The following is a 27,716-nucleotide window of genomic DNA, read 5'->3' on the forward strand; positions in this document are numbered from 1 at the left end:
TCTTACAATTAACTATTTGCTGTCACCAAAGCCAGATTGTGGTTTTAAAATATTTACAAATTCTTTGACACCCCTCCCATCAAGAGTTGAAGTCTACACCCCTTTCCCCTTTTCACCCCTTTTATTTCATTTATTGAACCTGAGTAGGTCTTGTGACTGCTTCAACCAATAGAATGCAGCAGAAGTGACACTGCATGATATTCAAACCGAGATCAGAAAAGGCAATACAGCTGCCACTCCGATCTCTTTCTCAAGATGCTAGCTTTTGAACCCTAAGCAGCCATGTAGGAAGTCTTAATTACTCAGAAGTCACTAAGCTAGAGAGACTACAGAGATAGAGATAGAAGAGAGACAGAGAAATGCCCAAGGAGCTCCAGCTGTTCCAGCCAACACAAAGTAGATCGCCAGGCCACAGAAATAATGGTGGAGAAATGGGACAGAACTGGATAACAGAAGACAGTGCTAAAGATAAGTACTATAAAGAGTGAAAAACTAGAAAATCAAGGCAGAGGAAGTAAGACCCAGGGGAGATGAATGAGGAAGAATATCAAGCTAAGGTCCCAGAGAAATTACACCTCAAATTATTACAAAGATTTTGAAGAGCTGTCATGTAAATATCTGAAAAGAACAGCAAATGCAGGGACTTGAGGAAGAAAAAGCCCTGACACATCCAAGGAATAAGAAGGAGAACAGTACAGCTGGAGCAGAATGAATAAGTAGGGAAGGCAGCCAGGAGCCAGATCATAACGAACCTTGTAGTTGGGGCTTATTTTAAGTGTAATCAAAAGGCACTAGAAATGATTTCAGCTTTGGAATGGTCACCGCTGCATGGAAAGTGGACGGACTATAGAATGAGGGGCAGACAAGAGACAAGACAGGTGTGGAGGGTTTTCAGCTGTGGAGCTGGTAAGACAAATTCATACTTAGGTTTTTTATTTGGAGTTCAATATCTTGATGAGTGAAAAAGCTTTTGACTGTGTGTAACAGGAAATATAAAGACGTGTCTTCAAAATAAGTATGTTCATTATTTCCCAAGATCGTAGTTGGAAATACTGTAGGGCTGGCTCATCTAACTGCCCTGGGTATGTATTTTTCTTTCACCTTCCAGTTTCTCTGATATACATGCTAACTGTGATGACCACACAAGCTCCATGCATTATTTTCTTACCAACTCATTTACAGAGGAATCAAAAGGTATAAGAAGGGAAGAAGTGCTTTCTCCCCAGGCATATTTTTTCAAAAGCAATTCAACAAAAAGTACTCCAAATAGACCTATTTTTTATATCTCTGGTCAGGACCAGGTCACGTGACCACTCCTAATCAGGTCATGTAATCACTTGGAAGCAAAAGAGAATGGCCATGGGGCGCCTGGGTGGCGCAGTCGGTTAAGCGTCCGACTTCAGCCAGGTCACGATCTCGCGGTCTGTGAGTTCGAGCCCCGCGTCAGGCTCTGGGCTGATGGCTCGGAGCCTGGAGCCTGTTTCTGATTCTGTGTCTCCCTCTCTCTCTGCCCCTCCCCCGTTCATGCTCTGTCTCTCTCTGTCCCAAAAATAAATAAAAAACGTTGAAAAAAAAAAAAAAGAGAATGGCCATGATTAGTTTAGATCAACTATGACCTCCCCCAGATGCCCAGGCTGGGAAGCACCAGTCTTCTGAATCACGTGACTGAAGGATACCTGAACAAAACAGGTTTAATGGACAAAGAAAAGCAAGCAGCTGCTGGTTGCTGATAAGCTAGGGTTGTTTACTTCAATATCATTTAAAAATTTAGTATAGGTCAGGCTGTGGATAGCACTGTGATGAAGTGCCATATAGGTAGGTTAAATACAAAATTGTTCTTACTCTTCCTGTTGCTTGAAAAGTCCCGGATAGCACTACAAAACCCAATTTACATAGGAAAATACTCTCTGACCTCATATGGTTAACATTTTAAAACTCATTGTAAAAGGCATACACATAAAATTTAGGATAACGATAGGAGGAATTTTACCTCCTTAAAAATAGTGTTTTTTAATTTCCTTTTTAGATTGGTTGGAGGATGGTTTAAAAGGAGACATATAAATGAGAAGTGATAAATGAAAAGGTAATGAGTAAAATGGCTGTTTAAAATAAGTGAAAAACAAACAACCATTTGGCTAACGTCTTATGAGTAAGAACTATAAAAGTCCAAAACAAGTTTCTCTAAAGTATAGTGCCTATTGTAATTCAAAATCACTAAATGACATTTTATATTACTTTTTAATTAGCCAGAGCAAAAGTTTCTAAAACACTTTTGTAATTAAAATGTTGAACAAATTCATGAATTCAAAATTACAAAAGGAGCTTTCCTAATGAAACATCACCAGATATTTTGATACAGAAAGGCAAATTTTCCTTGGCTCCTGCATAGTTTTCAAATGTTAAAGTTCACAAATTATACCTTCTCTGCTAATCTAGAAAACACTTGAGGTAACTAAAAAGAGCTTAGTTAGAGCACATACCATCTTGGATTTCTCCTTTGCATTGAGCCAGATATATTACTTCCGTCCATGCAGTAGGAAGATGAACATGCTTCCCAGAGCCCAAGGTTTTGAGACCAAGTTTTCTCTGTTATGGGAAAGCATGAAAAAAGGCAAACCAAAATATACAGCTTCTTACAAATTTATGTGTTTATTTAATTATACTCTGAAGGTCACTCTAGGAGGCTATGCTCTACAACCAGAGATGTATAAAACTTTTTGTTTTTGTTTTGCTTTTCTTATTTTTACTTTTTGACATTTTCTGTAAATTGTTATTAATGCTAAAATGTAAGGAATGTTTGCTAATATTCTCAGTTATGTCATTGGTTATTTGCTAGAAATAATTCTTTTATTCTGTATTTTCTAAGGATTACTTCTATCTCATTTCCCCACCAAGAGAAAGCATCTCCAATTCTAGAAGGAAAAGTATATTGAACAAATGCAGTTCGACAGAAAGTAGTTTGAAGCCAGTTTGCTGGAAAACCCTGGCTACTTCACTGTGAATGGACTGAAATTAATGAACATGAGATATATACCAAGATGACCAGTCTTTTCTTAATGGTCCCACTCCTAGGACTGCCCTGGGGAGCAGCTGGCCAATTGGAGAGAAGCTCACAAATGAATGTATCTGCTAGCACCTCTTGGCATGAAGTACATTATTTTTCTAATCAAATTTTTTCAAAATTTTAAAAAATATGAGCAACAGTGAACTGAAATACTGAGAAATAACAACCACCACCACAAAAAAAAAAAAATGGCTTAATTTATGCTTCAGTTTTGTGCAACTTTTATTGCATGAATTTTTTTTGTATTAAAGCAAAATCATAGGTATATTAGTTTCTTCCAAACAAACTGGATCTAATGTAAGAAAAGTAAAACAAAGACTTATTTCACTTCTTGTTCTGTTTTGATATATGTTTGAAAATCTGGAAATTAATGGCACACTCTTAAAGAATCTCTTTTCTACAAGTTAGGTGAATAATTTGTTACACAGAAAGAATAGAGTATTCTGAATAGTTTGTTACACAGAAAGAATAGAGTATTCTGGGCATGTATAGTGAAGGTTTAGGAAATCTTCTTCTTTGGGACACTTCATATCTCAGTCAACCTTTTTTTTAGAAAAAAGTGGAATTTTCATAATCAAAAATTTATTCTCCAGCCTTTCATACTTTGTGGCGAGCCCTTGGTCAAGTGTCAACAGCTACATTTCCCTTTAACTTATGGATAATCTCCACCTAAAAATCTATTTGACATTGAATTATTTGGCTATAAGCTTTAACTTTATTTTGCATTAGTATCTTTAACTATGCTTACTTATAACTTTAAAAAAGTATTTCTTATTTTTCCTTTCAGTATTTTGGAACATGTAACAACCCACCAACTAGAACAGAAAGTCCATATATTAAGTAATCAAAGAGTATACTATTACCTTACATCTGAGGATATTTTTTCTAGCTAGGTCCAACAATTCTTCCTTCTCTTTTGGATTTTTTGTTTCGTTGAATCTCAAGATGAATTCTTTTGTGATTGAAAATGATGGCCTAAACCAAACAAATCAATAATTATAGCTAACGGTTCCAAATTTTAATTTGGGACTACCAGGGACTGGGTGTAACACTTTTCTTTTAAAAAAGTACTTTACCTTAATAAAAATGTTTCATACACACATATAGAAATCAGTGAAATAAAAAGAAAATATGTGTACAGACCTCCTAGACTGATCTAATCATGATCTTAGATTGAGAAACAGAATTCTCATAATGTCAAAGAATTTTGTAGTCTCTGAAAAAAAAAAAAGTTTCTGAAATGGTTGCCAGAAGTCTTGTTGGTATATGCCTTCTTCATAGGTAAAACTCAGCACAGCTCCAGTTATGTTGAAGACTAGTTTATCTCCTCACATATATCAGTGTAGGTTCAATTTAAGCTAAACCTTTATTCCCTCCATGCAAGTGGAATCAGTCCAACTGTGGCTGCGGTAAAATGAGCGAGGGAGGAAAGATGTATGTGGTAAGGTCAGAGAGGTGACAAGTAGCCAGATTAACTCTGGATGAGATGGGAAGTTATTGCAGGGTTTTGATTAGAGGAGTGGCATGATTTAACTTAAGTTTTAATAGGATCATTCCAATGTCATATTGAGAGCTGGAGTGTGGAAAGGTGGGAGGTAGCCAGGGAGGAGGCACATGCATACTTAGGTGAGAGATAACAGTGGCTTAGATCAGATTAGAGCAATGTCGGTAAAGAGAAAAGTGTGGATGATGGGTATATTTTGACATTAGTTCCAGCAAGACTGCCTGAAGAATTAGAAATTAGGCATGAGAGGAAAAAAAAGAATTCATGATTGAACTGAATAACTGGAAGGATGGAACTGCAATTTTCTGAGATGGGGAAGATTGCTGGAGAAGCAGGTTTGGGGTGAGGGCAGAGAATAAATTCAATACTGGACATATCGTGTTCGAGATGACCATAGCCATCCAGGTGGGGACATGGAACAGGCAATCAGACATAGGAGTTCAAATTTCAGGTGAAAACTTCAGGTGAGATACATCAATTTTGGAGTCATTACTGAGTCATTAAATACACATATGGTATTTAAGGTCTTGCCAATGAAAAGGAACCCCTGTGGGAGTGCGTAGAGAATAGATGGGCATTTCAAAGAGAAGTGGGAAAAATAAGTTGAGGGTGTATGCAAAAGAATGAGGAGAGTGATTATAATGATATACCATAAGATTTAAGATGAGCATGGGATCAAAAGTGATATCAGAAATGATGAATAGCTGATAGAATCAATGAGTTCTTTAGTTGTGTGACCAAATAACTGTTGGAGTCATGACATTAGAAGGAGTGATCTGGAAGAAAAAAAAAAACCACATTTTTCAAGAACTACCATGTTCAGAATTTCGTGAAATAGTTGCTTTGTGGTCACAGGCCTTTTCAGGAGATAGACATATGTAAAAGTAAAGACAGTGCCTTATGATCACAGGATGAGGAGAGGTAAGGGCATGGTGTCCTATAAACCAGAACCAAATATAGATATCCCAGTGAAGAACAATTAATGAAATAACCAACTCTTTAACTGCCATCCTAAAATGTGCATTTATTCAGTCATTCATTCAGTAGGCATTTAGTGACCATCTCCTGTTAATCTTGGAAGTGGGGATACAACGACGGAATAAAAAGCCCTGCCTTCAAGGAGCTTACAGTAAAATAGAGAAAGAGTTCAGGTTTAGCACTCTGGTAGCATTGGCATTCTGAAATGAGTAACTCCCATTCTTGATTTTGTGTTCTCTATTTCACTCTCCACCTTGGAGACAATCTGCTTAGATAAATACAGTGAAGGTTGGCTGAAAACTCTTTCTCAATAGTCATCTAGGATGACATATCTTTGATCCACATGAAGACTCCAAAATAGCTTTAATCTTCACATGTGTACTAAGTGCTATGGGAATTTCAAGAAGGTATCCCCTTTATGCAGTTAATTTTTTATAAATTTCATTAGAAATTATATATTTTAAAATATGAACATATCAGTGCTTTTCATAACAAACCAAACATGAAGGGATGCATAAGAAAGTTAACACACTTAGACTCCCAACATTACTGCCTCCAGTCATACCCATCAGAAATAGCCAAGATCAATGGTTTAGTGCGTATCCTTGCATACCTTTCTCAATGTTCACAAACATAAACAGACCTATAAATAATTATATTTAAATAAATGGAACCAGGGGTGCCTGGGTGGCTCAGTCGGTTAAGCGTCTGACTTCGGCTCAGGTCATGATCTCACGGTCTGTGGGTTTGAGCCCCGCATCGAGCTCTGTGCTGATGGCTCAGAGCCTGGAGCCTGTTTCAGATTTTGTGTCTCCCTCTCTCTCTGACCCTCCCCCGTTCATGCTCTGTCTCTCTCTGTCTCAAAAATAAATAAACATTAAAAAAAATTTTTTTTAAATAAATAAATAAATGGAACCATGTATATAGCACTGTAGCATTCTTTCTTCATTAAATTTATTAGACATGCCTCAAGTTCAAATGATGCTAATATGCAGTAATATGGATATACACAAATGCAACAATTCCTTTATTGATTGACATCTCCCATTACTTCCTGTATAATTTTGTCCACCCAAACTGATGCCATAATTTTATTTTTTTTAATTTTTTTATATTTTTATTTGAGAGACAGAGAGAGACACAGCACAAGTGGGGAGGGGCTGAGAGAGAAGGAGACACAGAATCTGAAGCAGGCTCCAGGCTCTGAGCTGTCAGCACAGAGCCCAACGTGGGGCTCAAACTCACAAACCATGAGATCACGACCTAAACCAAAGTCAGATGCTTAAGCGACTGAGTAACCCAGGCACCCCTGATGCCATAATTTAAAAAAATCCTTGTACATGGCCTGATATTTAACAGGTACACACTATTCTAATTTATCTATCCCCATACTATATGTAAGTGATGAATCACTGGGTTCTATACTTGAAACCAACACTATATTGTATGTTAACAACTGAAATTTAAGTAAATAAATTTAAAAAAGAAAAGAGTAAATATAGGCATTTGAAAATAAAATATGCTTTAGCTTCCCACACTCCAACTTCTTCCCACATTCTAATTTCTTCAAAGATAAATGTAATCTATTATAAGTATATAAGTGCAGTCGTATGCAAAAGGAAGTAAATAAAGATCATTCTAATTTTACATATACAGAAAATATACTTGGCATGAATACCCTACCTAAACTATTTATGTTACCTGTGAATTCAGAATTATTTTAGCTGACAATTCATTTGTTCAGTAAATATTTAAGGGAAGTCTCCTACATACAAAGTATTTTGCTATATACAGTGAGGGCTAGAAGAGGAATCAGACTTGGCCTCAGAAAGTTCCCAATGTGGGAAAGAAGTGAGATGCAACAAAAAGATGTACTAAGAAAAATAAATAAAGGAGGGGCACCTGGGTGGCTCAGTCGGTTAAGCATCCAACTTTGGCTCATGATCTCACAGTTCGTGAGTTTGAGCCCTGCATCAGGCTCTCTGTTGTCAGTGCAGAGACTGCTTCGGATCCTCTGTCTCCACCCCCCTCCACCGTCTCTTTGCCCCTCCCCTACTTGCATTCTCTCCCTCCCTCTCTCTCTCTCTCTTCCCCCCCTCTCAAAAATAAACATTAAAAAAAAAAAAAAAAAGGAAATGAAATCCTGTGAGAGTTTAGAAGTAGAAATAAATTCCTAGTCCTGTAATCTTGGTTTAATCACTTAATCTGTGTGAACTATCATTTTTCATCTGTGGAAATGAGGACAACATCTTGTAGAATTTTGAAAAGTATCATTGCAGTCTGGTTCCCAGTATATATCAAGTGCTGGATAACTGTTAGTTATAAGCATTACCGTTTTGGGTTAAAGATCCAGAAAAAGCTTCTTTGCAGAAATGGCACTTAAACTGTAACTTGAATACAAAGGAACTGGAATGTGACAGAATAGCAGCTGTCCTTTCAAAATTCTTTATCTGACTTTTCTTTGGCACATGATCACCTAGCTACTCTATATTTCCCAGTCTTTCTGGCAGCTAGATGTGGGCATATGGCCAAGCTAATGGGATGTGAGCAAATGTAATATATGCAAATTTCAGGTCACCTCTAACTTGAAGGCACACCATTTTCTCTAGAATTATACCTTTTTTCCCTCTGGTGGACTGGAACACAAATATAGCGCTGAATCAGCTTTGATTAGGCAGATGAGTACAACACCCTGTGAGATAATGAGGGTCCTGAGTTTTCTCACTAAAAGCAGGGCTGTCCTGTCAGCCTAGACCCACTGACTTTTTATGTCAGATAAATACATTTCTATCTTACCTGAGCCACTGAAATTAGTGGCCTCTTTCTATAATTGTTTCCAATTTACCCTAACTATTGCAAATGGGAACAAAGAGAAAAAATAAAGAATTTAACCCAGCATAAACAGACAGAATGCTTAAAATCAAGGTAGGAAATGAAGATGGAAATTCTGGGTTGAGGACAAACATAAATGGCATTGAAAGGTGGTCTGTGGCAGAGATTTATAGCTTCCTACATTGGTGTCTGTTCTCATTTTCTTACAAAAAGATTCTTTCTTGCAGTTAGATATGCCTGTGTGTCTATGTTTCAGCCAGTAAAATGTAAGTAAAATTCAGATAGTAGTTCTGGGAAGTTTACTAAAAAGGGGGAACAGACCCTTCTGCCCTTTATCCTGCTGCATGAAGCATGACTGTGATAAGTGGAGCTTCAGCAGCCACGATAAACCCATGAGATGGCCTTATGTGTAAGCCATGTGCGGCAGAGCAGACGGATGGAACCTAGGTTCCAGATCACCATACCAGCTCTGGACTGACTACATTCAGAGAAATAAATTTTATTTTTATTTAAATGGCATTGCTATTTATGATATTCTTAGTTGCAGTGGGCACTAATTCTACGTTACGCACAGGTTTTTAAGTTTTATTTAATAAATAAAAAGGAACTGTTGTGCAGAAGAATTATGAGATTACACTGTACTTTAGGATGTCTAAACTCAAAGTCATATGTTGAATAGTTTTAAATGAGGAGTCACTGTTGGGAAGCCACTCAGCAACTATTTCAACAATGTAGGTAAGAAGTAAAAAAGGTCTGAACTACAGTTTGGGCAATACAAATGAGGAAGAGTAAATGAATATGAAAGATTACGTGGAAGCTAAACAATAGGGCTTGATGACTAATAGGATGTGAGAAGAATTGTGAGAGTGGAGGTAAGATAATCTCAAGGCTTTGAGCCTACACAATCAGTAGTAGAGAGCTGACATTAGGACAATAAGCTGGAGGAATAAGGGTAGATGATCTGTGCTGTTCTGGACAATTGATTATGATTTACCTGTGAGGCATCCAAGTGGAGAGGTCTATGATCCAGACTTGTGAGGCAGGTATTAGGAAGTGGATAGGATATGGAAATGAAGATTTCAGATTCAACTACTATCACTGATATTCAAAGCCACAAAATTTCAAGAGGAAGAGTACTGAGGAAAAAAAAAGAGTCAAGGGAGATCTTTGGACAAATTCCATAGTTAGAGGCAAGAAGAAAAGAAGAGACAGTGAATATAATAAAAGGAGATTCAGGGGAGCACTACAATGGAATTCAAATATGTGTATAATTTGGGGTATAAATTCCTTCTCTGAGAATTTGTCCATTACTTATAGTCCCTACTGAATCAGTAGGTCCAGCTTCTATATTAGTATCATATGATCCTACCTCCCTGACTGTAGCTGATTGGGTCACATCACCTGTCTGAATCAAGTTAGGCCACTCTAATCCTCTCTACAGGGATTTTAAATAATTACCTGATACTTTAATTAGTTGATGTTAGAGCGGAACAGAAATGTTAGAGTCTTGTAGAGCCAAGAGGTGGCTTTTGCTGAGAGGCCATTCAAGACAACAAAGCACCCCAAAACAGAAAGCTACTTGCTCACCATTGGAGCACCCAATCAATGTTTGTTAGATTATTTACTAATGTATAGCCAGAGCCACTATCTTTTTCATGTTTCTAGTCCAGTATAGATGCAGACTACATCTGTCAAGTTGACCATTTTATCTCTTGTATCAATTAAAGAACATAATAAGTACTGAATCAATGAATGAATGAATGACACCTGGCTATGCCTTCTGCTCTCAGGTTCCACCAGACAACCCTGTATCCTTCCCTTACATTTTCCTTTTGCCTAAGTTAATTTGATGTTGTGTCTGTTCCATGCAAACAAGCAATTCTAGACTGAGACAGCAAAGAACAGAATGTAGAATAAGACGATGACCAAACATACATCTGCAGGGAATCAAAACTAAGGACAAAGAGACCACTAGAGTTAATATTTAGAAAGTGAGTGGAAATCTTTAAGACAGTAGTGTCACTAGTGAAACACTGATACTGAGTTGAGTTTAGGGATAAGAAAATTCTGATGTCTGAAAACATTCCGCAAAATTCAAGCACACAAAGCTTATAAAGTATCCATGATTAGTGCCTGTTTTGACCATAAGTATTGTGCAGAGTCTCAGATTCACTTGACTTCTGCCTGCATGATCTCCATGGCCAAACACTGAGCTGCCTCTCCTCTTCTACATTTGGAGTAGCCACCTTCTGAGTGACACAAGATGGAAGTATGGTAAGTTAGCACCTACGGGGTGAATCTTGATGAAGGAAAATGCTAGACAAAAAGGAACAGATGATATGAATAACCCTCCTCATTTCTCCATTCTGTGGACTATTGTGAGATGTGGCTTCTCCTTGAAAGCAGTCTTAAAAAGTCCCATATGCCAAATATGGACATGTCTCTCCTGTGTCTCATTATGGCAAGATGCGATTTAGTGCTCCAGGAGGTAATGCATCAAGGTTTCCTGTCTCATTTCCCTTTTTTTTCCACCTTTAGTGAATTGACCTTGCATACCTTACATAAAGTATTAGAATTCTAATCCTCTTCTCATATTCTACCTTCTAGTGACTTGGGCTAAGACAGTGGTATAAGCCTAAGTATAAGAGGTCTGTGGTTTCTAAGATTTTGCAAGACTTTATGTACCCTCTACAGACATCCTCATCAGTAGCTACTAACCTCTCATTTGGGGTAATACATTCTTTTTTTTTTTTTTTTAATTTACATCCAAATTAGTTAGCATATAGTGAAACAATGATTTCAGGAGTAGATTCCTTAATGCCCCTTACCCATTTAGCACATCCCCCCTCCCACAACCCCTCCAATAACCTGTTTTTTCTCCATATTTAAGAGTCTCTTATGTTTTGTCCCACTCCCTGTTTTTATATTATTTTTGTTGCTCTTCCCTTATGTTCATCTGTTTTGTCTCTTAAAGTCCTCATATGAGTGAAGTCATATGATATTTGTCTTTCTCTGACTAATTTCACTTAGCATAATACCCTCCAGTTCCATCCATGTAGTTGCAACTGTCAAGATTTCATTCTTTTTGACTGCTGAGTAATACTCCATTACATATATATATATATATATATATATATATATATATATATATACATATATATATATATATATATATATATATATATATATATACCACATCTTCCTTATCTATTCATCCATTGATAGACATTTGGGCTCTTTCCATACTTTGGCTATTATTGATAGTGCTGCTATAAACACAGGGGTGCATGTGTTCCTTCGAAACAGCACACTTGTATCACTTGGATAAATACCTAGTAGTACAATTGCTGGGTCGTAGGGTAGTTCTAGTTTTAATGTTTTGAGGAACCTCCATAATGTTTTCCAGATTGGCTGCACCACGTTGCATTCCCACCAATAATGCAAAAGAGATCCTCTTTCTCCTCATCCTCGCCAACATCTGTTGTTGCCTGAGTTGTTAATGTTAGCCACTCTGACAGGTGTAAGGTGGTATCTCATTGTGGTTTTGATTTGTATTTCCCTGATGATGAGTGATGTTGAGCATTCTTTCATGTGTCGGTTGGCCATCTGGATGTCTTCTTTGGAGAAGTGTCTACTCATGTCTTTTGCCCATTTCTTCACTGGATTATTTGTTTTTTGGGTGTTGAGTCTGAGCAGTTCTTTATAGATTTTGGATACTAACCCTTTATCTGATATGTCATTTGCAAATATCTTCTCCCATTCTGTTGGTTGCCTTTTAGTTGTGCTGATTGTTTCCTTCACTGTGCAGAAGTTTCCTATTTTGATGAGGTCCCAGTAGTTCATTTTTGCTTTTGTTTCCCTTGCCTCCGGAGACATGTTGAGTAAGAAGTTGCTGCGGGCAAGATCAAAGAGGTTTTTGCCTGCTTTCTCCTTGAGGATTTTGATGGCTTCCTGTCTTACATTTAGGTCTTTCATCCATTTTGAGTTTGTGTGCATGGTGTAAGAAAGTGGTCCAGGTTCATTCTTCCGCATGTCGCTGTCCAGTTTTCCCAGCACCATTTGCTAAAGAGACTGTCTTTATTCCATTGGATATTCTTTCCTGCTTTGTCAAAGATTAGTTGGCCATACGATTGTGGGTCCATTTCTGGGTTCTCTATTCTGTTCCATTGATCTGAGTGTCTGTTCTTGTGCCAGTACCATACTGTCTTGACGATTACAGCTTTGTGGTATAGCTTTGAAGTCTGGGATTGTGATGCCCCCGCTTTGGTTTTCTTTTTCAAGATTGCTTTGGCTTGGGGTCATTTCTGGTTCCATACAAATTTAGGATTATTTGTTCTAGCTCTGTGAAGAATAGGGGTAATACATTCTAAAAAAAGCTACATTTAATACATAATTACATGGGTTCATGCTCTTTATGGCCATCCAGATCCTGTCACCATATTTTTGGCTAAATCATCTATAGTCATCCTCAAATGCTACAATATATAGGTCTCAGGCTAAAATTAACAGGCCTAATTAAAATTTAGAATTTTACTTAAAGGCTTATAATAATTCAGATAAATGAAAAACAAAGCCTATAGACAAAATAAACAAATGATCAGAATATAAATGTTAAGTCTACAAAAGTTTCTTCTTGCTGCTGACAACACATATTTAGAGCCCATATTATAAAGTTAAATTGTATTATGAATGTATACTTATAAAAATCAGAAATATTAGGGGCTCCTGGGTGGCTCAGTTGGTTGGGCGGCCTACTTCAGCTCAGGTCATGATCTCGCGGTCCATGAGTTCGAGTCCCGTGTCGGGCTCTGTGCTGATAGCTCAGAGCCTGGAGCCTGTTTCGGATTCTGTGTCTCCCTCTCTCTGACCCTCCCCTGTTCATGCTCTGTCTCTCCCTGTCTCAAAAATAAATAAAATGTTAAAAAAATTTTTTTAAATCAGAAATATTATATAGATAGGTACATGTATAGTATTTTTAAATATTTAGAGCATGTATCTGTACAGCACATGTTACTATCTACAAAAATGTCAAATAAATTAATAAAAAGAAAAAATTGGAGGCTTATTAACATTTTAGGAAACTGAAGACTCTGGCCTTCCAGATATAAAAAATATTTCTATGAAAAAGATGTAAAATAATCTAATAGCTTGACTAAATCTTCCTAATGTAAGATTTACATTCCCTTTAATTCTTTCCAGTCACCTAAAATAAATGTATATATTTGGTGTAAGTCTTCAAAATCTTCTGGTCTTCACCATCTCTGAGATGAAGTAGAAAAAGCAAAACAGACTATACACAATAAAATAATCTTAGTTATAAAAGAAAATTGTGACAAAATAGTAATACTCTGAACCAGTAATCCATTGTAAGATTGTGTGATTTTTCTCTTTGGTCCAGAATAGACTTCAGTACCTCATTTGAAAGATTTACATGCAGCCCTAAATGTGTCTCTAACAGAATCCACACTAGGCCTGCAAAAATTCATGTTTCTAAGGAAGAATAAGTGAAACAAATACAATATGAGGCATATGGTAATTCATGTAACACCTAAGAAGGAAAACAAAAGTGATGTCCCTTCATACAAGACAGTTCTCTGCTTCATCTCAAACAGTTTGTGCCAGGAACAGAATCTGGTTTCCCTTGGTACAAGGGGTCATGGAGAGAAGACCAAGTATGTTTTCTAAGTGACTGTGCAGTACGAAAAACCCAGAGCTTCCAAGGTACAGAAAACTTGGACTCCCTTCACATTGTCTAACTAGATACCTGAGGTAAAAGCAATCAGAACTAATCCCAATCCTTTCTCTCCAACTCCAGGGATATGTAAAGAAGGCTGCCTTGGTGCTCAGCAGAGAAAGAAAGAGAAAGGAAAAAAAAAAGTGTGTGTGTGTGTGTGTGTGTGTGTGCGCGTGTGTGTGTGTGTGCGCGCGCGTGCATGCTGCTGAGATCAGTCTCAATGCAGATTTATACTCCAGGCAGATTTTAAAACTCAATTGGTAAATATGGTAACAAGAGAAGTAGTCACGTGGAAAACAGATCACATATCAGAATAAATTGTTCCAAACACTACAGTAAAAAGAGACCAAAAAAAGGAAAATACAGACTAAAGAGTGAAAGGTGAAATATACAATGAGATGGTCTAATATACATGTAGTCAAGACTCCCAGAAGGAAAGAAAAGAGAAAATGAGTTGTCAAGGTAATTTCTAAAGAAACAATATCAGATAATTTTTTAAGAATTATGATACAGCCCACAGATTTAAAAGGTTTGAGAGATCCAAGCAGAATAATTGTTTAAAATTACATTCGGACACACCATAGTAAACTGCAGAAAGTGGAAGACAAGAAAATTTTGAAAGCATATAAGTGGAGGAACACAGATTAATATGAAAGAAATAGCACCAAATTTCACCTAACTTCTCAATAGCAATAATAGAAGCTATGAGTAGAAGGACATTAATCTGCTGAGGGGAAAAAAAGGAATGAAGAAATAATTATCAATAATAAAACAATTATCAGTACGGATTGAATTAAAAACATAACACTGACTTAAGAAACCAACCAGAGATAAATGAGTTAAGTATAACTACATTTTTATTTATCTGGAAAATGCAACTTTATATTCATGTATATTAAAATCAAAAAATGAACTGAAATGATATCTAGCATAATTATTTTAGTTGGGAGGGCACGTGGCCAAAGATTTTCAACTTTATCTGTTTGTTGATCTATTCTTTATTAAAGAAAAGTATTTGAAACAAATGTAACCATATGTCACCATGCAAGTTTTATTATGTATTCTATAATTCTCTTTACTCTCAAGTTTTTAAAATTTTCTTAAAATCACACACAATTTTTAAATTATCAACAAACTTTGATCTAGTGACTTCATTTTAGAAACTTTACCCCAAGGAAATAATTTGAAATGCAGAAATAAATTTTCTCTTGGCTTAATTTGAAATAGGAAAGCACATAGAAATAACTGAAGTGCTTCACAATATAGTAGTTATTAAATACTTTCTCTTTTGCACTTCATAGATTATTATGGCAACTTAGCAGACATATATGTTTATAGGAAAAATGCTTATTTTAAACAAAAAGTATACAATTCAAAATTTTAGAAATATATGATCATTGCAAATTATGAATCCATTTATTTACAAAATAGTAAACCTTAATATTTTTATCCTTAGTTATAGAATTATAGGTGATTTTTAAAAAATTATTCATAACCATTTGTACTTTCTAAATTCTACAAAGCATATGGGTCTGCTAGTTTAATAACATGAAAACTTTTTCAAACTTACTTTGATTTATTACTCCTTCTTTTCCTTAAATTTTGAAAATTCAACGTCAAGAGTTTTTCATGATAAGAGGAAGATATCACTGCTAATTTACTAATCATGGGTGATTTGTTGACAGGCATAGTCACAGATCATAAACCTAAACAGAAATATTAAACTTTGTATTAAAATACAAATGCACTCACAGTACCAAATAATACATTACATGCAAATTCATGATTTGTGGGGAAAAGGGTGGTAAGAAAGAAAATCAGGCTGAAGAAAGAAATTACATTAAGGAAGAATTTAAATTTAATTTAAAATGTCAGACCCAGGAATCAAACCCAACTTTGAATTGAAAACCCATGTGCTTTCTATTATGTTACTATTTAAAACTTATTCTTTCATATAATATTTACCTTTCATTATACTTCAGCTGTTTTATCAGCAAAACCATTGGAAGATCATGGCATCATAGTTCAGAGGATACAATCAAACTGATTTACTTTACTGCTCTGTGCCTCAGTTTCTGCACTTGTACAATGGGAATACTACCTCCTTACAGGGTTGCTGTAGGAAATAAACAGGTACATAAATGTAGATTGCTTAGAATTGAGCATGGCCTATAGGAAGCTTTCTGTACAGGCTTGTGATCATTATTAGATCACTATGCTTTCTATTTCTTAAAATTACTTGCAAATTTTTCTGTCCTCTGTCTTTTTAGCATTTAGATTATGTTTTCCCTGCTTGCTCTCAAATCCAGATGTATTTTCCTTTTTAAGTACATCTGAATACATTTTATGAGTGTATGACCCAAATTAGAACATACTATTTTTGTTTGGTAGAGCATTTAAATAGCAAATGAAGTAATGAAATAGGTAGTCAAGTTTTACATTGAATTGTTTTGCACTTCATTTTTAAGCTAGCTAATTTTTAAAACTGATCATTATATTAGTCAAGGTTCTGGCAGGAAGCAGATGGCACACTCAAATGGAGTAAATGAATAAAGAGACTCAAAAGACATATGTAGAGTTATTGAAATAAAAATACAATAAAATAAAACCCAAGATGGTGCCATTCTCGGGGTCTGGAAGAAGGAGGTGACACACCACTGTCAGAACTGAGAAGAAGAGGGACCCAGAAAGAATAGCTTTGGAGAGTGGTGCTTAATAGAAAACATTGGCCTTTGGTCTAGACATGCAACCAATCTGAGGCTGCCTGCTAAGAGGGATCCTGGAGAATAGGAACTTTGATCTCACTCTCCTGTCCTCCACTCCAATCACCCACCTGTGCTTCCCATTAGCTAAGCCAAACTAGAAGCCAGAGAAGGTGTAAGGCAGAGTGAAGAAGGGTAGAAAGTGGATCTGGAAGAGCAATGGGAAAATATCCAGCACAAAATGGATTATAAACACACAACATTATTACCTATTGCTATTGGTTATAGCAAGTTCTGCTTCTAAGAATCTATATCCATTAGAGTGTAAATCAAATGTATTTTTAAGTTTATTTATTTATTTTGAGAGAGAGAGAAAGAGGGAGTGTGAGCAGGGGAAAGGGCATAGAGAGAGGGACAGAGAGAATTGCAAGCAGGCTCCATGCTGTCAGTGCAGAGCCCCAAGTGGGACTCCATCTCATAAACCATGAGATCATGACCTGAGCCAAAACCCAGAGTCAGATCCTTAACAGACTGAGACACTCAGGCACGCTACAAATGTATTTTTAAGTCAGCAGCCATACTGGCTATATATAGGGATGTCATTTAGAGTGGCCCTAACTTTAAAATACAAGTTATTCCTAAACAGGACTAATATACTTAAGAGTTTAATTTTTTTTTTTTCAACTTTTTTTTTTTTTTTTTTTTAAATTTATTTTTGGGACAGAGAGAGACAGAGCATGAACGGGGGAGGGGCAGAGAGAGAGGGAAACACAGAATCGGAAACAGGCTCCAGGCTCCGAGCCATCAGCCCAGAGCCTGACGCGGGGCTCGAACTCACGGACCGCGAGATCGTGACCTGGCTGAAGTCGGACGCTTAACCGACTGCGCCACCCAGGCGCCCCAGGAGTTTAATTTTTTAAAGTTAACAACAGCACATTGTCTCCACATTGGGTACTTCCACCTTAAAAGGAACTCCATAAAATAGCTACAAACAATTATTAATGATGCGTGATAAAGTGCACATAAGCACTGAACAACAATAATAAAGACATAGGGATGTTCAAAACAGTTAATTAGATAAATGTAGCAACAAATGTTGGAAATTCACTATGTTGGTATTATATTTGGCAAGTATCTATTGTGAGTCATGTAAAAATATGAAGATGTTTAATTACACTAAGACAAATTCTTTTTTTTATTTTTTTAATGTTTATTTTATTTTTGAGAGAGAGAGAGACAGAGCATGAGCAGGGGAGGAGCAGAGAGAGACACAGAATCCAAAGCAGGCTCTAGGCCAGGCTCAAACCCACGAACCATGAGATTATGACCTGAGCCAAAGTAGGACACACAACAGACTGAGCCACCCAGGAACCCCACTAAAGGCAGTCTTTAAGACAAAAAGAAACCCATCATTCATAAAACATTACATATTTCAGAAATAGAGTTTAGAAACACAAATTTGAGTCAGTCATACTCTAAGATAAATTCATTTTAAAAATTTAATTCCAAATTAATAGAAAGGAAAAAATACAGGCCACTTAAGAAGAAAAATAACTGAAGGGAAACTGAAAGCAAACTGATCTTTGTTTGCATGTGTTAAGCTCTTAGCCATCCTTCACAGGACTGACTACAGTTAGTCATATTTTTTTGAGATTTCAAGAAGTTGGAGACTGTTTTAGAAATTTTCTCTTAATCATTGATCCCACACATCTGCTGGTACTAGTGGTAAGTGTCTGAGCTGTCTGCTCAACATGCAAGTTCTAAAATACAGCTGATGAGACTCTCCCAGATTGGATGGGTTGAAAATGTCAAATTGCTAGAGAAGTTTCTATATTCTTACTCTCTATTTCTGCCTTATGTTGGGAGTATCTACCTACCTTGAGAGTAACAGTGCCAGGGCTTAATCAACACTAGTTTGTTATTCAAATACTATTTGAATAGCATTGTGATATAGAAGAGAGACATATGGGGGCACCTGGGTGGCTCAGTCGGTTGAGCGTCCGACTTCAGCTCAGGTCATGATCTCGTGGTTTGTGAGCTCAGGCCCCGCGTCGGGCTCTGTGCTGACAGCTCAGAGCCTGCAGCCTGCTTCTGATTCTGTATCTCTCACTCTCTCTGCCCCTCCTCCACTCACACTCCGTCTCTCTCACTCTCAAAAATGAATAAATGTTAAAAAAATTTTTTTAAACATGTAAAAGAGAGACATGACTCCCCAGTGTATTTTATTAGTTAGGATTGCTTTTGACTAAAACAACCAAATAAACTCAAGTTTCTGAAAAGAAATGATGAATACCTTCAAAAATTTTTCCCATTGTGATGTTAGGATTAAATCCTCAATGGGGTAAATAAACAAGGAAAACTCCCCTCCCCCCAAAGATATCTCAAAATAGAAAATCCAAAAATGGTATCAACTGTAACAAAATTTTTAGTTTTTTCATAAGAATATTCTTCATCAAATTCTCAGTAGAATCCCAAACCTGAAGCTATCAACAAGGAGTTGTTGTTGTTGTTGTTACTATTATTGTGTGTACAGTTGGGGCTTTTTGCATTATATTAATATAACTAGAGTTACGCGTACTAACCATTACTGGGGACAACACACCCAGGTTCTAACACACTATTTGATGAAGGGTTTTGTTGAACCATTTACTAGAACCTACTAGGGGAATCGTTTGTACCATTTTATTCCTTCTCAGGACAGTTACATGCAGGGATGTTGACTGGTGAATTGAATGAAAAGGGACAGATAGAGGCATATATCATGCTCTTTATTAACACCAGACTACCTTAAAACAAGAACAGAAAATATGAGAACAAAAATTTTTCTTTTTCTGCTATCAAATACAAGACACATTTCTTTTACGCTGCTGGGAAATCACAATAATTAAATGCAAAGAGATTAGAATGGCCTTGTTAAATTGGATTATTTTACTTTTACATCATTGTCAAGAAATAGCCATTTTGCCCTGAATCAGCAAAACATGATGTAAATTTTAAATCGGCTTTTTATTATAAGTTAAATAGATCTTTAAAATTTAAATATCCTTGTTTTCTCTATAGTACCCAAACACATGGTGCTGACTGAATTTGTGGATTGAAATGAAAACAAAATCTTAAGTGAATAAAAATGATCTTAAAGATTGAATTTTTAAATAAAGACTTCCTTCAAATACTGAAATGAAAAAAAAAAAATCATTTTTGACAGCAACTACTTCTTAGACAGACCTCTTCACTTGCTCTAATTTTCTTCATTTAGACAGCTCTCCACCATAGAGGATGGGCTACAATAACTCATATTTTCTCTACCACTTTCCAGGGATGGTTTCCAATAATTTAAGTAAATTCCACAGATTTACCTTGCATATTTGTCTGAACAGGCAAAAAGTGTGATTTTACCTTTAGCTTATATCAGATATGATTTTTATATTAAGTTATATTTACCCTTGAATTTATTTCAGTGCAGAAAATGCAGTATCTGGAACCTAGTTTCTGTTGTCCTGGCACTGAGATAATCTTCCCAAGGCTGACAATGATTTCCAGGTGAACAATCCCACTAAGCGTTTTTCAGTACTGATCTCACCTGATCCCTCTATAGTAACTGACTCTGCCTACCACCCCTTCTAGAAATAAGTGTCTTCTTTTTTCATTTATCATGACACTTCCTCCCTTGGCTTATCACCTTACTTCTGTAAGGTCTCCTTCTCTCACTCCTATGTGGTGTAGCAGGGAACCATGCACGTGCAGGAATCAACAGCTTGCTTTAAATTCTGGCTCCAGCACAGATTACAACTCCATCACTGCGCAAATTACTTAACCGCAAATTAATTAAACTACCTTAGTTTCCTCATCTATGAATAGGGATTAGAGTAGTATCTCCTGTTAAGGGGTCATTACTATCTAAGTGAAGAATAATATTCATTACTTACTATTTGTTCTTTGTATAATATTCTTCTAACTAATCATATAAATGCATTAAGTAATAAACACGTTAGGCATAAAAATGTTATATAACTAACACATCACAATGTATGAACTTAACTGATAATTGTTAAATCTGAGCTAAAAGTAAATGAGGATTCATTTACTAATCTCCCAACTTTTCTGCATGATTGAAGTTTTTTTTATAATATCACGTTTTAAAGCTTTGATTCAAACTTACATAGATTTAATTAAAAAGTCACGAGGACATATAGATAGACAAATATGAAATATAAGATTTTCTCTAATCATTTAATCAACCTCAAAACAGACATAATATCTAACATTATGATAACCAAAAGGATAAACAGAACACTTAAAAACTACTTTTAAAATTGCTAATACAGGGGCACCTGGGTGGCTCAGTCGGTTAAGCAGCTGACTTCGGCTCAGGTCATGATCTCAAAGTTCGTGGGTTCAAGCAGAGCGTTGGGCTCTGTGCTGACAGCGCAGAGCCTGGAGCCTGTTTTGGATTCTCTCTCTCCCTCTCTCTCTGCCCCTCCCCTGCTTGCACTCTGTCTGTCTCTCTCTCAAAAATAAATAAACATTAAAAATTTTAATTGCTAATACAATTATTTAAATTTACTTGTCATTTTCTTCTATTCTTATTATTTCTCCCCAGAATACCTTTGTAAGGTTTTCCATAGTTTTATTATTATTTTTATGCCTATTTAGTTTCACCAATCTTAGGAGATCCTATACAAAAGAGATAAATTTCTGGACCATTAAAGGTAACAGGATTTGGGTCAGTACAGGAAAATGATTTAATAGGAAATTCTCACCTATTAACATAGCTGCAAAACTTCCAAAAAAAAAAAAAAAGAAGAAGAAGAAGGAAACCAAGTCCAGCAATACCAATAAAAAATAATCCATTATAACTGAGATGAATTAGTCTAGAAGAGCAAGGATGATTTAATATTATAAAAATCTATTATCACAGACCATAACATTGATGGATTTAAGACAAAAAAGTAGGAAGTATTTTTATATACACCAAAGATTAATTCAATTAAATCCAGTTTCCATTCATGATTATATATTAAAAAAAAAAAAAAACCCTGCAAGCAAGGGATGTCAATATTCTTTAATTTAAACTACCTAAGAAAAACTAAAAGAAACATAATTAACAACAAAATTTTAGAAGCTTTATCTGAAAAGCCAAGAACAATAAAAAAGAACAATAAGCCAAGAACAAAAAAAGTAGTATGTACTTACTACTTAATTCAACATTTTATAGGCAGTCCTAGCCAACAAAAATACTGTATAAGAAAAAGAAAAAAGGAGTATAAATATGGGGGGAAAGGGGCAGTATTTTTATTTGAAAAATACATTAAAAATCTCAGAAGAATCTACACATACAAAAAAAGTAGATTACGTCCAATAAAAAAAGAGATTTTGGAATAAACAGTATAAAAAAATAGTGATGTGGGATTCAATACCTTTAATAAAGTTGACTAACACAGGCTTTAGCTACCTGTCTTTAAAAACAACTTTGCAGCACTAAGAAATTTGAAATCCAAGAAATTATAGAGGAAAAACCCTGAGCTAAGCTACTGGATAACTGAAGGGTTATTGTTACCTGGTCTATGCCAGGTGGAGAAAGACGTAAGCAGTGTGGCTCTGAGAAAATAAATTAAGAACAAGTAGTTTGAGCCACACTTTCCTAACTACTAATATGTCAAGTAGTCAACAACGAGAAATAAAATCAGCTAAGGTACAGAAGATTTAAACAATATAATTAATATAATGGACCAAACAAACCAAATTGAATTCTGTATTCCATCACTAAAGAACACGCGTTCTGTCCAAGCACACGAATACAATTTCTAAAAATTGATCATATTCTAGCCTAGAAAGTGAGTCTTAATAAATTATAAAAAGTAGGTAATCTACATAAGTAGATTATATTTCCTGGCATCAAAACATGAATAAGTCAGAAAATTATAATAAAAAGATAAATTAACCCTCTATATAGTGAGAAAAAGGAAACTCAATTTTAAGTCACCTCTGGATCAAAGAAGAAATAACAAAGGAATTTCAAAATACTTAGAACTAAATTATAATAAAAACATTGCATATAAAAACCTACAGGATTCTTCTCAGTACTAACAAGCAAACTAATATCACATGCTCAAAAAATTGAGTGAAAGAAGCCAAACACAAAAGTGTACATACTGTATGATTCCAAATATATGAAGTTTAAGAACAGGCAAAGCCATTACATGGTATGATCTGTGGGAGGATGGAATGTGGGGGTGGAGATTGAATGGAAGGTACAGATGGAAATGTTATATATTGGAGGTGCTGACATGAGTGTAAATATGTATCAAAGCTTACTGTAGCTGACCACATTGTTAAAAATGGTATAGCAACGGTATCTTCCATACTCGATGTTGTTCTGCAGTGTGGCCTTGTATCTCCCTCACAAAAGATGGAGTCTAATTTACTCTCTCCATGAATCTGGGCCTAACTTTGTCACTTGCTAGACTAACCAGATGTAGCAGAAGTAACACTTTGGGACAATGAAGCTAGACTGTAAAAAAGCCTTGCTGTTTCCCAGTAGGTTTCCTAAGGATGTTCTCTCACAGTCCAGTCACTGTGCCGGGAGGCCAACAGTCATATGGAAAGTCACCAACAAGAGCTCTGGTTAACAGCTCCGGCTGAGCACCCAGCCAGGCTGTCAGCAAGCAGCAACTGCCAGCCATGCAATGAGCCATTTGGATGTCCAACCCAGCCAAGCCTTTGGATGACTAGAGCCTCACCTGACATCTAACTGAAATCAAAGGAAAGACCCATAATGAGAATTACCCAACTGTATATAATCAACTCCAGTTGATTTTTAAAAAATTATTTGTCACTAAGTTTTAAAATGGTTGTTTCTAGAAATAGATACCCAGAATACTCATTGAATTGTACAATGAACATTCATGCATTTCACTATATGCAATTTTTACTTCAATAAAAATAAGATTGTAGGAGAATATATGGTATTAAAATTAAATTTATTGATATAAAACAGAAGTAAAAATGACAATGGCTCAAACAAGATAAAAAAGTATGTTTCTCTGATGTTAAATACTCTTTTAACTCCAAAACTAGACAATTTAGGATCTGTTTTGCAGCTTCACAATCATAAGAAACCAAGGCCCCTTCTAAATCTCCCTTTCATGGTCATTGTCAGGCCTCACCTTGCTTCAGGTTTTTCACTAGATTGCAGAGCATCAAAACAATGGGGAGACACTATTTGTCATTATGTTGTATTGATTCCCATCTTCAGAGGATATCTGTTAATCAAGCCTCCTTATTTTTTATTTAAAAAGAGTAATTTTTAATGTTTATTCATTTTTGAGAGAGATAGAGACAGAACACAAGTGGGAGAGGGGCAGAGAGAGAGGGAGACACAGAATCCAAAGCCGGCTTCAAGCTTTCAGCACAGACCCTGATACAGAACTTGAACCCATGAACCGTGAGATCATGACCTGAGCCAAAGTCAGCCACTTAACAGCCTCAGCCACCTAGGCACCCCTATTAAGCCTCCTTCTAATGCCTTCTGCCATTCTCCCAGGTCAGGATGGCATTATCTTTGTCCTGGACTAATACCATAACTCCTTATCTTCCAGTCTCCTCCTGATCTCTTTTCCTCTGGCCTCATCTTTTAGATGACTGCCAGAGTAACTTTTCCAAATATACATCATCTGAGCCTTTTCCTCTTCCCCTAGACCCCCTTTCCTGTTTAAGAGCTTTTAGTATAGCCCTACTGCCTACAATAAAATCCAAACTCAGAGTAGGGACTCTTCAGATTGCTGGAGCATAAAGTTTGAGTATATGGATTATATTGATATCAACTGTGTTTTTTAAATAGCTATTTTTTATTTGCCATTGCAAAATTAAATTATGTGTATCAGTTATAAATCTTAATTACAAACATTTTGTGCAAAACATGATGGGAACTGAATTATCTCATCCATTTGGGCTCCTACATTAAAAGACAACCAAGTGATCTATTTTACCAAGTGGCATGAGGCGATAAGTGAGGAGATATAAAAACCATGTCACCTTTTGGAAATGATTAAAAGATTAAAAATGTCCAGTTTGTAAAAGAGAAGTATGAGTGATTGAGTCTCATGGATGCCTCTTAAGTATGATGGCTTTATTTATTTTAAGAACTCTCCCTTTTGGTTTGTACTTCTCTATTCTGTGGAGTCATATATACTCAGGTGCTTGTCCTTGCCTGAATTTCTCCAAAGCAGAAAGCTAAAATTGACTTTACTCTCTGGCTCTATCCCATCTTCAAAAAGCAAAAACAAAAAATTAAACCCATTGAAGAGATGACACCCCTGTAGGGAGGAAAAAAGCTTTGGGGATTGTGGAGAGAGATGTTTCCTGAGACTGGAAGGTAACAGAGGTCATTCAGAGTCATCTCCTTTCTTGTAGCAACATCGCCTGGAGGTGACAGTAGCATGGAAGAAATGTTTGTGTATTGCATCTTGCGAGATTGAACCCCCCATCATAGCAGAGGCATAAAATCTTCTCCCAGTCTCATTATGGCCCAGAAGGTATGCCAAAATAGAGAGGACCATATAGACGTGACAACTGCCCCAATGCCCCATGGTGACCTCCAATGTTTTAGTGATACATAAGTACCAAGGACCTTTGTATAACCCTAGGGCAGGGGCAAGACTAATCAAAACCAAGACTGAATATCTAACCAGTCAAGCAGAACAGAAGCTTGGAGTATAAATAGTTTAAAGTACAGAAATATTTCTTGCAATACATAAGTCCATTGACTATGATTCATAACTAGTACATGTGTTTTAACTTTGTAGTAGCAAGTAAAATAATTATTCATAATTAATATGAAATAGGAGTATTCAAAATACTGAAAACTGAAGTGTTTAAAGTATTTACAGATGATTTACAAACCTTTGGACAATGAGGAAAATGAACTAAAAAAATATTAAAATTTAAACAGCTACTACTTTCATTCATCACCCATCAATCACCTATTCACTCATTTATTCAGGAAAATTGCAATGATCTGATACTTAAGTGAAAAAGTCTTCTTCTGACTTAAATATCTTACATATCTTTCACTCATTGTGAAAGGATTTCAATCAGAAATGGAACCAGAGGATATGGAATGGAGAATCTCACTCATGCACCCTTAGGAAAATGAAACTGATGAAATAAAGAGACCAACTATCGAAATGCCTGACTTACAGAATATGGGGATTTATTTTCCCACCACTGAACACCCACCATGAATCTTCTCCCATCCTCAAGCCAATGAACTTACTGCTTAGACTCTGGCTGGACCTCCCCCTTCTTTGCACTCCTTTCCCATAAATATAGCCCGCCCAAACCTTCAACAAATCTGCCTGTAGTTTGCTATAGTTTGTGTTTCCCAAATTGCAATTCCTGTGCTATCCCTGAATAAACTCGATTTCTGATCATTCAAGCTTGCCTCAGTTTTCCTCTTTGTTTAGGTTGATATTCACCATAGGAAGTGGTTTGGCTTCAGTACAAACTACTAATGTGATCAATGGTCTGTGAAGAAGTTGCAAAAATGGATGCAATTGTCCATGAACTTTTTTATTGGGTTTATGTTGTGTGCCAGTACTTTTTATTCATTTGCAATATTCAAGATATAAAATGAAATAAAACTATACACACGCACACGCACACACACACACACACACACACACACACACATACTTACATATAAACTAGAAATAAAAGAACATTTTTGACCATTTTATATTTAGCACTATCAAACAATACATTATTCATTGTCAGTGGTTACATTTAGGGAATTTGATTCAGTTTTCACAAAAATAAAATTGCTAATGATGTTTGAGCTTCCTGGGTCTGAAATTAATTACAATATAATCTCTTCCTCAAGAAATTATAATCTGGAGAAAAAGACAGGTCTACAAACCAACATTATCACATTTCAAAATGCTGAAGTCCATAATAGGACTCCAGATTATTTTAGGAGGACAAAAAATGCCCAAGAAAAATATTTTGTCAATATGAAATTCTATAAATCTATGACAAGATCTAGAGAATAGTCAAATTTCAATTTAAATATGAGTAAGATATGTTTTCCATCTGTCTCTTAACATGACTCTTTATTTTGGCCCTGAATTCAAATAATGTAAGTATCTTTATCTAATGAGCAGAATACTTAAAAATTGAAAGTACTTAACACAATAGAATTCTTTCATCACAAAACTATGAAATGGCAGTTTCATAAATATGGTAGTCTTTAATTGTTCTTTTAGAAACTTAAAACAAGCATAAATCAAAATCTTTAGGTCATTCTTGAATGAGCAAAAGAATCATTAGAGAAGAAACAGAAATCAAAGAAATAATGATATAAAATCCCTGAAAAAAAGACAAATTTTGGATTGAGAGAGCCAAAAATAAATAAATAAATAACCAGGGCTATGAAGAGTAAAAGCAAGTGACTGATGAGTATATAAAACATATAAAATGATGCTAAACTTTCCAAACAGGGGAAATGACTGATTTGTGGTTCAATAAACAGGACAGAATTGACAGTGAAAAAATGAACACTGAACATGAGTACCAATATTCAGAAGATTGACTACAGAAATGTAAACAGCTTCATGGTATAAAATATCTGAATACCTTCATGAAAAGATTTCTAAAAGTTACATTGATGAATTTCCTAAGGTGATATCTGATGAAAACCTTAGTTCTGAACCTGATGAAAGATTCTGTACTGTTGCTACCTTCTGGAAGAAATTTAACCATGGCTGGGGAAAGGAAGACCACAGGTTTTTAAGGACCCTAAGCACTGGTTGGCTGTTCCTAGGGTACTAATGTTACAGGGTGAACTTGGCAGTAATAGAAAAGCCCAATGTCCACAGTATATGAAGGATATACACAATTTGTTCA

At 35.9% G+C, this 27,716-nt stretch overlaps 1 protein-coding gene across 15 annotated transcripts in view; it reads right to left on the bottom strand.

Moving 5' to 3' along the window:
• The window catches only part of TMEM232 (transmembrane protein 232), a 211,659-nt gene that overhangs the window by 172,203 nt on the left and 11,740 nt on the right, over positions 1 to 27,716 (bottom strand). For 11 of the 15 annotated variants that reach the window (XM_042944992.1, XM_042944983.1, XM_042944955.1 and 8 more), the window contains 3 exons: positions 15,683 to 15,818; positions 3,928 to 4,039; positions 2,481 to 2,586 (listed from right to left, as the gene is read on the bottom strand). The exons of 1 other annotated variant lie outside the window; for it this stretch is intronic. In XM_042944992.1, the coding sequence (XP_042800926.1) occupies positions 2,481 to 2,586; positions 3,928 to 4,039; positions 15,683 to 15,801 (337 nt within the window). In that variant the 5' untranslated portion in view covers positions 15,802 to 15,818. Of the gene's footprint in view, positions 1 to 2,480; positions 2,587 to 3,927; positions 4,040 to 9,372; positions 9,483 to 15,682; positions 15,819 to 16,077; positions 16,229 to 27,716 lie in introns of those variants that run through there. 3 more of the 15 variants (XM_042944975.1, XM_042945027.1, XM_042945051.1) reach the window with 3 other exon arrangements.

This window comes from Panthera leo, chromosome A1, assembly GCF_018350215.1.
Source record: "Panthera leo isolate Ple1 chromosome A1, P.leo_Ple1_pat1.1, whole genome shotgun sequence".
Lineage (NCBI taxonomy): Eukaryota > Metazoa > Chordata > Mammalia > Carnivora > Felidae > Panthera > Panthera leo.